Below are 13,932 nucleotides of genomic sequence, written 5' to 3' on the forward strand. Positions count from 1 at the left end.
AAAGCGATAAGCTAAATAGTGGCAATTATGATATTTGGCACTATAAGATTCAGTGCATCCTTGAAGAGCAAGAGACTCTAGAAGCTCTCAACAACACCTTAACTGAGCCTGAGCATGGCAATACTACTCAACACGGGAGGGATCTTGAGGCTTACCAAGCCTTGAAAAAGAACAATAGCAGTGCTTGCATAACAATGTTGAGCAACATGCAAGATGACCTCATGTGTGAGTTTAAGAAATATGAGACTGCTTAAGAGATGTGGCTTGCTCTGAAAGATAAGTTTAGTGGCACTTTGACCACTAAGCTGAGAAGGCTTACGATCAAGTTTGATTCTTATCGGAAGTGCCAGAATTATATTATGAGGCAACATCTAAGGGAGATGTCAAACATGACATGTGAGCTTAAGGCTGCTGGGCATATTCTGACTCATGAATAACAAGTTTAGGCAGCAATAAGATCTCTGCCCGATTCCTGGGAATATATGAAGATGAATATGACTCACAATAAAAGTATCAGAACTTTCAATGATATAGAACATCACCTAGAGCTAGAAGCAAAATGCCTTGAGGTAGCTAAGCTTTTTGATCGTGTTTATATGGTCGAGTCAAGTTCGCGCAAAGCTTTAGACTTCAAACGCAAAAGGGGTCATAAGGGTAACCAAAAGGGTGAGAGATCAGATCATAATAAGAAGAGGTCAGATATTAAGACGCGCCCAAGGGGTAGATGTGCTGATAAGAAAAAGGAAAAATCCAAGATGAAATGCTATAATTATAGCAAGCTGGGTCACTTTGCTTTTGAGTGCATTGAGCTAAAAAAAGTGAGGCCCAACTCCACTTTATTAAATTATGTGTTAGTTACGAGTTCTGTACACATAACTGATTCTCGTCCTATGTGAACTGTAGACTCAGGAGCAACAAATTGTCTAGTTCGTGATCGTGATGCATTTGTAGAGTATCGTCGAATTAGCCAAGGGAATATATGAATATACATTAGCAGTAACTCTAGATTTGAAGCAAAAGGAATATGCTCCTGCAATTTGACTTTGCGTGGTGGTCGTATTCTTTTGTTATCTGATGTCCTTTATGCACTGAAGATTCAATGAAACTTAGTTTTTGTTCCTATTCTTCTTGAATTAGGATATAATTTAAACTTTCATGGTGTTTGTTTGGAGATTTTTCTAAATTCAGTCTTTATTGCAACTGGGCATTTGGTTAGTGGTTTCATTGTATTAGATTAGGTCACATAAGGCAAGAAAGAATGCATAGACTTGGAGAAATGGCATGTTGGGTCCATTCACTAAGGTTGAATTGCCCATATGTGAAAATTATCTAGTCAGAAAAATAACTAGAAAACCATTCAATAAAGGAATTACAGCTGGAAAACTATTGTAATTAATCCATTCTGACATCTGTGGTCCAATGAATGTAAGGGCTGAACATGGAGCTTCATATTTTATAACATTCATTGATAATTATTCATGTTTCGGTTATGTCTACTTGATTTCTCACAAATAAGAAGCTTTGGATTGCTTTAGATTATGTCTAAATATGGCAGATAATCAACTGGACAGTAATGTTAAAGTTCTAAAAACTAACTGGGGACGTGAATACCTTTCGAAATAGTTCAAGGAACTATGTAATGAGAAAGGAATAAATAGACAGTTGACTATTCTTGGAACTCCGTAATAAAATAGTGTGGCGGAAAGAAGAAATAAAACTTTTTTTGGAAATGGTTAGGTCAATAATGGCGCAATCAAATCTTCTAATATCATAATGGGGAGATGCATTGTTAATTGCTGTCTATATACTTAACTGAGTTCCTTCAAAATCAATCAGTTCCACTCCATATGAGTTATGGACAAGTAGGAAACCCGACCTATCTCATCTGCGACCTTAGGGGTTTGCAGATTATGTTCATAACTCTATCCATAAGTTTGGAAAATTGGGAGCTAGGGGTAAAAAGTGTATCTTTATTAAATACTCAGACCACTTCAAAAGATATGTGTTCATTGGTGAGCATGAAAGTGGAGCTGTGACCGAACTGGAATCACAGGATGTTAATTTTTTAGAAAATGAATTTCCTAGCATTAAAGAAATTGATAAGGATTTTCAATTTAATGAATTAGAAGATGCAAATGAAGTTATCACTTATAATGTCGGTGTTAGCACTAGTATGAATCCTTCGAGGATTGCTACTCTGAGTGAGAGTCAAACACCGGACACTTCGATTCCAATTGAGAAATCGATTCGGAAGAGTAGTCGTAAGCCAATTCCTCGTCGTCTTTTTGAAATTGAAGGATAAGCTTTTATGATTACTTTACAGGATAATGAGGAGCCAAATACTTTTGATGAGCCTTTCACATCGTCTGCTAGGAATTTGTGGATAAAAGTAATGGAAGAAGAGATGAAGTCTATGAAAATCAATCAGGCTTGGGACTTGATTGAATTTCTACCTAATCGTAAAGCTATCGGAAATAAATGGGTTCTCCGAACAAAACGTAAAATGGATGGAACAATCGAGATATACAAAACAAGATTAGTCACTAAAGGCTATACCCAAAAGGAGGGAATAAACTACGAAGAGGCCTTTTCTCCTGTGGTAAGGTTTGCTTCTATACGATTAATCTTGGCTATCATTGCACATCTAAACCTTGAATTGTATCAAATGGATGTAAAAACTGTATTTCTCAATGGAGAACTAGAAGAAGAAATTTATATGCAATAACAACAGGGTTTTGTTGCTAAAGGCCAAGAGCACAAAGTATGAATGCTTAAGATATCTATTAATGGCCTTAAACAATCCTCTAGACAATGGAACCTTAAGTTCCATCAAGTTATAATTTCTTATGGCTTTAGGATAGTTGAGGAAGACCATTGTGTGTACATTAAAAGGCCTAAAAACATTTTTACGATATTGTCTTTATATATGGACGATATATTGTTGGCAGCAAACAGTAAAGAGTTTGTCAATACTGTTAAAGATTGACTATATTCAAATTTTGACAAGAAATATATAGGCGAAGCAACTTATATCTTAAGAGTCAAAATTCTCAAGGATCGTTCAAGGAAACTTCTACCTCTGTCACAAGAGTCTTACACTAAGAAGATCCTTGAAAGGTTCAACATGGCTGATTGTAAGCCAAAGAATACCTCTATAGCCAAAGGATAATCTCTTAGTTTGGATATGTGTCCCAAGACTCAAGAAAAGGAGAGAATGGCTAGAGTTCCTTATACAAATGCCATTGGAAGTCTCATGTATGCCACGATGTGTACAAATCCTGATATCAGTTATGTTGTAGGACTGGTGAGTAGATACCAATTTAATCCTAGTCAGAAGCATTGGAGTGCTGTTAAAAGGATTTTAGTATATCTTAAAGTCACTGCAAATTATTGTTTATGCTATTAAGGAGGTGGTTTGCGACTTATATTCATATGCTGACTGGGGTAGTGATCTAGATGAGCGCAAATCAACCTCAGGATATGTATTCTTACTAAATATATGAGCAATTACATGAAGTAGTAAGAAACATACATGCACGACTTTATCAACGATGGAAGCCAAATATATTGCATGTTTTGTAGCAATGCAAGAAGTTGCGTAGCTTAAGAGATTTATAGAGGACTTAGAGATTAATATTAACAGTGATAATCTAGTGACTATCTATTGTGACAGTCAAGCTGCTATCTCTTTCTCAAAAGATGTCAAATACCATAGCAAGACGAAACACATTGAGATTAAATACAATTTCATCATAGAAATTTTAGTGAAGAAGTAAGTGGTCATACAATAAATGTCTATACATAGCATGATAGTTGATCCACTTACCAAAGCTCTTAATGAGGGATGTATTCGCCTTGCATACTAAATCATTGGGGCTGCATAGATTGTAAATTGATACTGTTAAGATGTACTTATTTGTTGTAAACATCTTTAATGCATGAGTTATTTTGAAATGAAATGATGTCTCTTGTTTTAATTTATTCTATAAAAGACATATTTACACACTTATAAAAGTATGTTGTCAAGTCAAGATCGGCTTTCTTACATGAGTGGTCGCCTTAGTTGCTCTAGGAGTAAGCTGAGATGAGACAAATAGAATAATAAAACAATGTGTTTGTTTAAAAGCCAAATAAAAGTAGTTATTCTATAAGTTTTGTCGCTTTGATTAGAATCAAGATGAGGTCTTACACTATTTTTATCGTAGAACAACTATAATGTATCCCACCATCATAGAGACCTGATTCAAGCCAGATTTGAGATTTTATTTTAACACTAGAGGAAAGTATTCATTTTAAGAACTCAGTTCAGGCGTTGTAAAAGAGCTACCGGACTAAGATCCGTACAGTGAATTGATTTAATGAGACATACGCCCTGAAATGGAAGATTCATTGTAATGCATGTATCATACCACGCGTGCTTGGTGACCGAAATGAAAAATGAGAGAATCTTCCTTCTTCCTCATTGTGTAAGTGCCATATGACTTTCTACAAGTCAATCTTGGTATTCTTATGACCATCAACTATGTTTCTGATATCTCAGACTGGTGTCTGCTACTTTAGCATGTTATCTATAATCTTGACATAATTCAGTCTATGAAACATAACAAGGAAAGCGACTATTCTAAATTGATGGACATGAGTGCGTTGGGAAAATTTAATTTTTCTTTTACGTGATTCATCGGTCGACCAATTGTATAATATCTTTAGGATATTACAATTGTGAATACATAAAGAAATTGCGCAATTTTAGCATATCGAAGGGATTTAGAGTGGTTAAGTATTAAAATAAATTAAATCTGAGATACAATGAACATATTTTGAAACTCTCTTGCATATGATTGCAATTGAGACATCTCTTGCTTGAGTTAGCAATTGAGATATGTTTTTGGCTCACTGAATGGGTTTTTGGATATGTTCATGGTCACATGGTGTATTTGCCTGTATGATTGAAGATATTTGGTTGTTCATTGTTCCTTTGTTCATTGTTCTACTGTTTTGACGTCGTCTCATCATGTGCGAGTGGGAGATGTTAGAAGGGTGGGTTGCCCATGATGGGCCAACCCGACCCGATCTGCACATGGTAAGCAGTTACCATATGCGATTATGAGGATTTGAAGGAAGTTGATTTAAAATACACTTCCCATGTTAGTTTCCAAGATATATAAAAAAATTGCCTTAAAAATTAAGAACGTGATGAGTAGAGAGAGAAAAGGTGAGAAGAAAGAATAAGAACTTTGAGCAACTCATAAAAAATGAGGGCATTTATATTGTTATTAGAGGGAGATTTCCGCTCGTGATTTTTTTCCGACCATTAATATGATCCAACACTTAGTTACTCCGCTACTTAATTTGAGAAGAAAAGTATTTCTAGAATCCTTAAATATTTTTCTTTCAGTATGAATTTTTATTACAATTCAATTAGAATATGACAAAACCAATGACGTGTGTCAATATCGATGACTCCAATCTCCATAATGTAATGCAATTACAGGTGTCCTAGAAAACAAAATAAAGAAGTTTATTTTTATTATTATCATGTTTGATGTCAGATTAAAAGGAGTATTAGTTTAGCTAATATTTGATACTGAGAAAGAACTACCAAATAACTATCAAATAAAGTATTAGTTCACATAAAATTATTTTGTGCTTTTTTATTGGTAATTAATAGAAACATGTCCATACCCGAATCGAAAACTCAATCGTTTTGAAAGTGAAATCCGAATAAGGAAATTCAACAGTACCCAAAGAATGTTTATATATACCATCTAAAACCAGAAGCAATAACTCGCTCGACTACATGCTCTTTTCTCAATTGAAGAATATGGAATCTTCTACAGGTACTTTAGTACAAATTTAGTTGAATATACCATTTCTAATTCATATATTGATAAATGTCATTCATGAATAAGTTTTCTAATCTAATATTTTCAGGTAAGAACCAATGGTCAGTGATATCAATGACACGAGAAAATAAAGACAAAGCATAATAATATTTTTGATAAGACAATGAATTTGGATGATCTTGATCTTCTTGTAGTCTCTCAATATAAGAGAAACTTTGATAAAAATGGTTAAGTGTCATAATTTCAAAAGTTTGCATTTCAAATACATATATACAAAGTGATATGAAGGCACCACTAAATGTCATTTTATATCACTTTGTATGTAGGTATGGAATATAAATTTTACAAGCATAGTGTTTCTGGTATGTCATGTTTAAATAAATAAAAAGATAAGTAATACTGTAGTTAGTTGTGGGAGTAATAGTACAAATGATAACAAGACCTCTTGCAGTGCTCGAGATTTCTTTATTTTTATTATATATTTTGTATTTCTTAAAAGCTTAAAAAAAAAGGAAAAAAAAGTTGTATAGTGTTGATATATTATTATTATTGCGGTAATCTTTTCCCCTCCCAAACGGAATTTATTGCTCCACTCATACAATGCTCGCCAATAAATTATAAATTATTTATTATTAAATGATATGGGAACTCGGAAGGATCGATGACTTCTTTAATTTACACAAAATTTTAAAATTGATTTTAAGCCTTTATATCAAAGATGAATGAGTGGTTAATATTTAATAGATATTCAATGACATGGAACGTTAATGGTAAGTTTTATTACTTTTTCTGTTTGCTCTCTTTCATTTTTATTCAACATTTTTTTTTTCAGAAAATGGATTCCCTACTTATCTTGCCTTTATGAATCTTGCAATTATATACGTTATTAGTCATGTACGATTTGAAGTATTAAGGCAAATGGGAGTGTGATGATTTTTTTTTTCTTCTTAATGGTAAATAAGAATAAATTCATGTTTCAAAATCTTGAAAGATAAATTTAAAATTATCATTTTATGTGGGGGTAAATTGAAATTTATCCAACAATTAAACAGCTATCATATAAATATTATGTGATGGATCTAAATATTTTAATATGACTTGAAATTAACAAACTACATTTACTGAAAAAAAAAAATTTAGGAGCTGTATACCTATTCTATATTACCAATATTGTTAAAATATATTTAATCTTATTGCCCTAATTTATTATCTAGAATTAGTTTAGTATAACTTGAAATCAAATACTATATATTCTTAATTTTGCCCTTACAACTAATTAAGCTTCTATTAACAATATCAATTTTAGTTTTGTCCCGAAGGATTTGATTGAGTGGATTTTAAGCAACTTTTTTAACTAGTCACTCCATCTTAGATCCTCAAAGGGATAAGAACTAAAATTTTAATGACTTTACCTATCCCTACCCATGTGTGTGTGTGTGTAACCTACACTATAAATTTTTTAAAATTATATTACTTGGTGTACCGATTTAATCCTAAAATTATATACCCATTAATTATCTTTATAAAATTTACAATGCTTAATCTGCTTATCCTTTTTCACACCTAAATCTATTTAGAATGCAAATTTTCCAAAATCTATTACATATATATTAAGATTGCGATTGTTGATTAATTAATAAAAAAAGTTTGAAACATGAATGATTCATATTATTATAATAATGAATTTTTTCAAAATTTTCTTGAGAATTGTGAACTCAAATAAAATAAACTGTAACTTTGGAAAATCTGTCTAAATGGGCGTTGATTACATAAAAAAATCATCCTAATAATTTTTTAGTAGTTATACAGTATATAACTCTCAGATAGAATACTTATGTGTTAATATCAGATACCGCATCATATTTTCAAGATTACGGAAAATAAATGGATTCCTGGGTCTAATGTCTAGAGTTCGTGTACTTCTACCGGGCCTCATTGTAACAACATTAGGCCAAGTCCATTGTCTAAATGCCGGTCCTAAATGGGCTTTCGATCGCTTCAGAAACCATGAAACAATTATTCAATGTTTTTTTTTAAACAATTATTCAATGTTATTATGACATGTTTACATGTTATGTTTGTTGCTGTGAGTGTATTTTTTATATAATTTATCTAGTAGAAATAAGCATATGTTTAATTTAATAAGCATTTTACAAAATTTTTAGTATTGTTTGTTTACATTTTGAGCAAGCTTTTGGTGATTACATAAGCTACTTTGTCTCTACTGATAAAAATTCAAATTTTGAGAGTAGAGGTTGTAGAGCTTTTAAGACTTGCTGGCTATTAGAAGGCCGTTGTTTACTGCAAAGTTAATGAAGTTGGAAGAGAAAAAAGGGATCGGAGTCTTTGGGCATGGCTTCGATCAAGATAAGTTAGGGTTACCACTTACTTGAGTTAAATTATTTAATGTATCTTTATTTTATTTCACAATCTTATTTCATTTTTTTATAACATAATTTTCAAAAACTTATCTATTAAAGTAGTTCTATAATTTTAGTAAAAACTCATGTCTTAACAACCAAAAAATTCAAACTTTTTTTAATAAAAGTTCTATTTATAAAATCTGTACTTACAAAAACTCTTCTTGAATAGGCTTTTTCAAAAACTATAACTAATCGAACCTAAGTCTATTTTTGCCGTTAAATTGTTCAAATAATTTATATGTTGATAATGTATTCATAAAAATTATCTAATGAGTTATATTAAGGTCTTTGGCTGTCTTTCGTAAGCATAAATTTTAGTCACTAAATTAGTGTGTCGTGCGTGATTTCATTTTGTAAGGCTTTTGTATGCAAGTTGTATATTCTTGGCCTTATGTAAGTATATTGTTCAGTATTCACCAATTATGGACTTCACACAAGGTAATTTTACCTGTGTATTTTGATGAATTGGGGAATTTATGGTTTATCTTGGTTTAAATTAGGAATCTATAATTTGTCTGAAGGATGGTTTATTGGTTTTGAATAGGGATGGCAATGGGCACCGCCCGCAGCGGGTTTGTCATTACCAAACCCAAACCCGCACAAAATTTAAATTACCAAACCCACCCGCAACCCGCAACGGGTTTTAATTTTTTTTAAAAAACCCACCCGCAGCGGGTTTTAACAATTACCAAACCCGCAATGGTATCCGGCGGATTTTTTGCGGGTTTCCGTATTTAAAATCACAAATTTTTAATATATAAATTTATAATAATAACCTCAAATTCCATATAACATATTCAATTTTATATTTAAACAATGTAAATGAAAAAGTAAAATTTCCACATCAATTCAACACAAATTCTCAAATTTAAGTATAAATTACACAAATCTATTTAAAAAGCACAAACTAATATCTAAAAATCATAATTACATTCTATATTTTCATTTAAAACAAGATCCAAGAGAAGATATTCATTTTATTCACCACTATAAGCACCCATCCAACATAATGCCTATAATAATAATTAAGATTAATATTTTCAAATATTAATTCGAAGGGAAATGTCTTTAGTTTTCTTTAGGTTATGACTTTAGAATAGGAGATAAGCCATATACACACATACACAACTTTAAGCCTTTGGCTATTTGGTAATTTGATTAATTACATTATTTTCTTTATATATTTTTATATTTAAATTAAATTAAAAATATTTGAAAAAAATTATTGCGGGTTTGGTGGATATCCATGCGGGTATCCACCGGGTATAAGGTTAATACCAAACTCACCCGCATCTATGTGCGGGTTTTAATTTATAATATTAAACCCGCCCGCAACGGATAAAATTACCCGCAACGGGCGGGTTTTGGCGGGTGGGTTTGGACGGGTTTGCGGGTACAATTGCCATCCCTAGTTTTGAAGCCACTTTATTTATTTTATTGCATACTTAGAATTTGAAATTTTGAATCATAAGAGAGGTAGGAATTTAAAAATTGATTCGAATTTTGCCATCCCTCTACTTTTTAAAAAGATTACTGTATTATAAAAGAAGGTAGAATTCCCTTTAACTTAAAATGATAACTTAAAATTTTCATATATTGAATCCACTCAATCTAATGGTATAAGCATTTAAAGTTAAAAAGTAGTAATTATATTTTCATCCATTTATCATTGGACTGAATTAAATAAAATGAATACCTTTTCTACCAAACATTGACTTATAGCGATAATGCTTCTCAAATATGTCAAAGAATTTGGTTAGATATGGATCTTTTGCGTATGCGTAAAAGTGCCAGACAAAACTCAAATCCAAATCCAATTATAGAAAGATATGTTCTATCTTTCACCCAGTGAGATAGATATCCATGAATACATGATTAATTTAATTGCAGTATTTTTGTGATAACAATGCATCAACTTCTCCATTATTATTTAATCCATTAACAACAATAAATAAGTTTTAAAGAATCTAATTATTCTAATGCACGCTCGTATTCCTTGGAAAAGGACAAATACCTTAAAAAAATACCAAGCACTCCTAATTTGGCCTCATCATGCATCCTACCCAAACTAAGAAGACAGAGATTGTTACAATGTCTCATTCCATCAAGCAATTTTTATTTGGATACCTCAACTTCGAAACAAACTCGGGCAACTGAGTTAACCCACTGTCGGCATTCCTTAGGTTTGCAGTTTTGATATATTTTATTTTCGAACACAACCAGAGTGCAACATCGGTAAATAACAACCATTACAATTTTTCGTCATTAGTTACAATTTTTTTCGTTATTAATAACAGCATTGCCGTTAAATATATCAAATGCTTTGTAGCACACATTGCGCAAATACATAAATTGTACATAAGTAATGTCCGCCAATTTCATAAAATTTGTTACCAATAATGTAAAATATGATGGATGTTACGCACAAATGCTATAGCATAGTCACACCCTATGGATTGTGATAATTGTAACGTAGTCGCACCCTATGGATTATGATAATTCCTCTAGTATTAACTTTACTAAAGTATAGCATTATTGTTTGGGCTGATAGCTGCTTGATAGCTTGCGAAGCTGCTGGAATCCGTGGCCGGCAATTCGTTCTGAGAACATGCAAGAAATCACCAAATGCAATCATCGAAAGATATGTTTGTTTTTCTCAAACAGCAGTCACCAACATATGTCCTTTTCCGATGGTTTAAGAAAGTTAGAAATCAAATCCAATACAGCTTAATAAAATCATGTATACGTGGCTAAGCAATGATTCACAAAATTCATGAAAAGCTCCCCTCTACCTTCTCCAACACTTTTTTTTTTTTTTCAAAAAAAATGGTATCCAAATTATCTTCCTTGGCTGCCCAATAGTGATTCACGATAATTAAAAGTTTAAATAAATAATCTTGGCTTTCTTTATTAGACGAAATATAGAGAGCTTCAATCATTTTTTTCTTTTTTTTAATGCAAAATGGCATTTTAGAAAACGCATTGAGTTAGTTTTGCGTTTTGAGTGAGAAAAAGAGAAGGAAAATGTTGTATGATTCAATACTTGCTCGAAGCTTTAGCAAGCACGAGCAGAAAAAATTCAAATATGGGGCATTAATTGGTTTATTTGTTATTGCATTGAGTTTCTGCACTGTGCTGAAGCCTTATTTGGCTCCTCTACCAGCAGCTCGTAAGTACTACTTATTATACATATTACTACTTGACATTTCTTATGAAGCTCTAACACTGCTCTTGATTTGCAGTAAATTTGCGGGTGCCGATGGACATTGGTCTGAAGAAGCTAATGGTCAAAGATACAGTCAGTTTCCAGCTTACATTCAAGAATACCAGCAGCTCCCAGCTGCTAATAACCAATGCTACGATGAACAATTCTGAACAAATGGTAAAAGGTAAGTTTCTATAAAGCCCACGTGCGTAACTCATACTCAAAATTAGCCCGAGATTTTGAACCAGGTGTTGATGAATTCCTGAAGTTCCAGATTCTTTACCCAACAAGAAAATTGAACCAAGCTACTGCAGCACAACTCAAAGATCAGAATTTTGCGACATCAAAGATGATATAAGGATTGAAGCAAGTTCAGGCACGGTGTTTATTTCTTCATCTGAAGCGGCCGGCATCAATAATCGCTCATGGATTATAAGACCTTATGCTCGTAAAGCAGACTCAACAGCAATGAATTGGGTCAGGAAATGGGCTGTAAAATCAGTAACGAATCGCCAAGAACTCCCAAAATGCACTCAAAATCACGGTGTTCCAGCCATTCTTTTTTCCAATGGAGGATACGCAGGAAACCACTTTCATGACTTCACAGACATTATTGTGCCGCTGTATTTAACTTCTAGACAGTTCAATGGAGAAGTTCAATTTCTTGTCACCAATAAAAAGTACGATTGGATAGACAAGTTCCGAGAGTTACTGCAAAAGTTATCAAATCATGACATCATCGACGTTGATCAAGAAAATGATATTGGCAAGGTTCATTGCTTCCGAGGAGGGATCATTGGGCTTAAAGCTCATGATCAGAAAGAGCTGATCATTGATCCTTCGAAGTCATCTTATACAATGACAGACTTTAAGCAATTCTTAAGAAGTTGTTATTCGTTACAAAAGTCCACTGCCATCACAATCAACAACAAGGAAAGCAAAAAGAAAATGCCGCGGCTTCTGATAATCTCGCGGAAGAGAACAAGAACTTTTACCAATGCCAGTAAGATAGCTCGAATGGCTAGAAGATTAGGCTTCAAAGTGGTGGTGGCAGAGGCGGATATGAGATTATCAAGATTCGCGAGAATTGTGAATTCTTGTGATGTGTTGTTGGGAGTTCACGGAGCTGGCTTGGCCAACATTGTGTTCCTTCCTGAAAATGCTGTGTTTATTCAAGTCGTTCCTATTGCGGTTGAATGGTTGGCGAGAGATTATTTTGAAGAGCCTTCAAAGGCTATGAAGTTGAGGTACTTGGAGTATAAGATAAAGGCAGAAGAAAGCACTTTGATACAACAATACCCAATTGATCATCAAGTTGTAAGAGATCCTTCTTCAATTTTAAAAATGGGATGGAGTGCTTTCAAGTCTTTGTACTTGGATAAACAAAACGTGCAGCTTGATTTGAACAGGTTCGGAGGCACTTTGTTGAAAGCCCTTGAGCTTTTGCATCAGTAAATATTGTTATATGTGTAATTTTTTTTATAGGAAACCAATTTAATATTATTATTTTTGTTTTCTTGCTACCCAACAGAATTTAATTCATTTACAAGACTTTTGAGTATCTTAATTTAGTTCAGGGGTCTAAGTTTACACCAATGTTGTGCTTATTTATTGGAATCAGAGTGGGGAGTGTGAATCTTTACTACAACGTTTACTCATTCGTTTAAGGGAGTGGGAATCCCATCTATAGGTCTCACTCATTTTTGAAGTAAGGAGTGGAGTTCCCACTCTCATAAGAACCTACTCCCACCTCTTCCTTTTTTACTATTCTGTTATTAAATATATTATAATTATTTTTATTAAAATAAAATAATTTTACATTTATTTAAAAATAATTGTACCATATTATTTAATAATATTATATTTATTAAGGATAATAATATTAAAATTATTTAAAAATATATTATTATATTCGTAAAGAATTAATAATATTACTATACTAACTTTGTTTGAAAATATAATATTATTATATTTATTTAATTTTAATAGTATTATATTTATTTAATATTAATAATTAATAATAATAAATAATTTATTCTAAGAAAATAATAATTTTGTATTGTATTATTAATAATAATGTTTCATTTGTGTTGTTCTTATCAATAAGTTTTAATTTACAAATAAAATTAAAATTAAAAAATTATGATTTACATAATTAAGAATAATAATAATTATTATTAATTTATATAATTAAAATTAATAATAAAAATAGTTTATTTTAAAAATATATATTTTTATTTGTTTTGTAATTAAAAACTATTATTCTTTAAATAAGTGTAAAACTGTAATTTGAAACAATTCAGTCTCAATCTAGGACAAAGTAAACATATAAATGGAATTTTGATTCCTATTTGACATTCAATTTAAATGTAAGTAAACAAATTACTTCCACTCTCATTTCACACCCTCAATCTTAGAATTCACACTTCTCAAGATTTTCATTCAATTAGAGAAGTAAACG

General features: G+C 32.0%; 1 protein-coding gene across 1 annotated transcript; it reads left to right on the forward strand.

Moving 5' to 3' along the window:
• Positions 1-494: 494 nt before the first annotated feature.
• LOC18053683 lies at positions 495-12,926 on the forward strand. The gene is made up of 6 exons (XM_024177761.1): positions 495-818; positions 2,324-2,599; positions 3,197-3,304; positions 11,258-11,435; positions 11,509-11,655; positions 11,746-12,926. The coding sequence occupies exons 1-6, from the start codon at positions 495-497 to the stop codon at positions 12,924-12,926; spliced, it is 2,214 nt and encodes a 737-aa protein (XP_024033529.1).
• The last annotated feature ends 1,006 nt before the right edge of the window (positions 12,927-13,932 follow it).

The sequence above is a fragment of the Citrus clementina genome, unplaced genomic scaffold (assembly GCF_000493195.1).
Source record: "Citrus clementina cultivar Clemenules unplaced genomic scaffold, Citrus_clementina_v1.0 scaffold_1, whole genome shotgun sequence".
NCBI classification, from domain to species: Eukaryota; Viridiplantae; Streptophyta; class Magnoliopsida; order Sapindales; family Rutaceae; genus Citrus; species Citrus x clementina.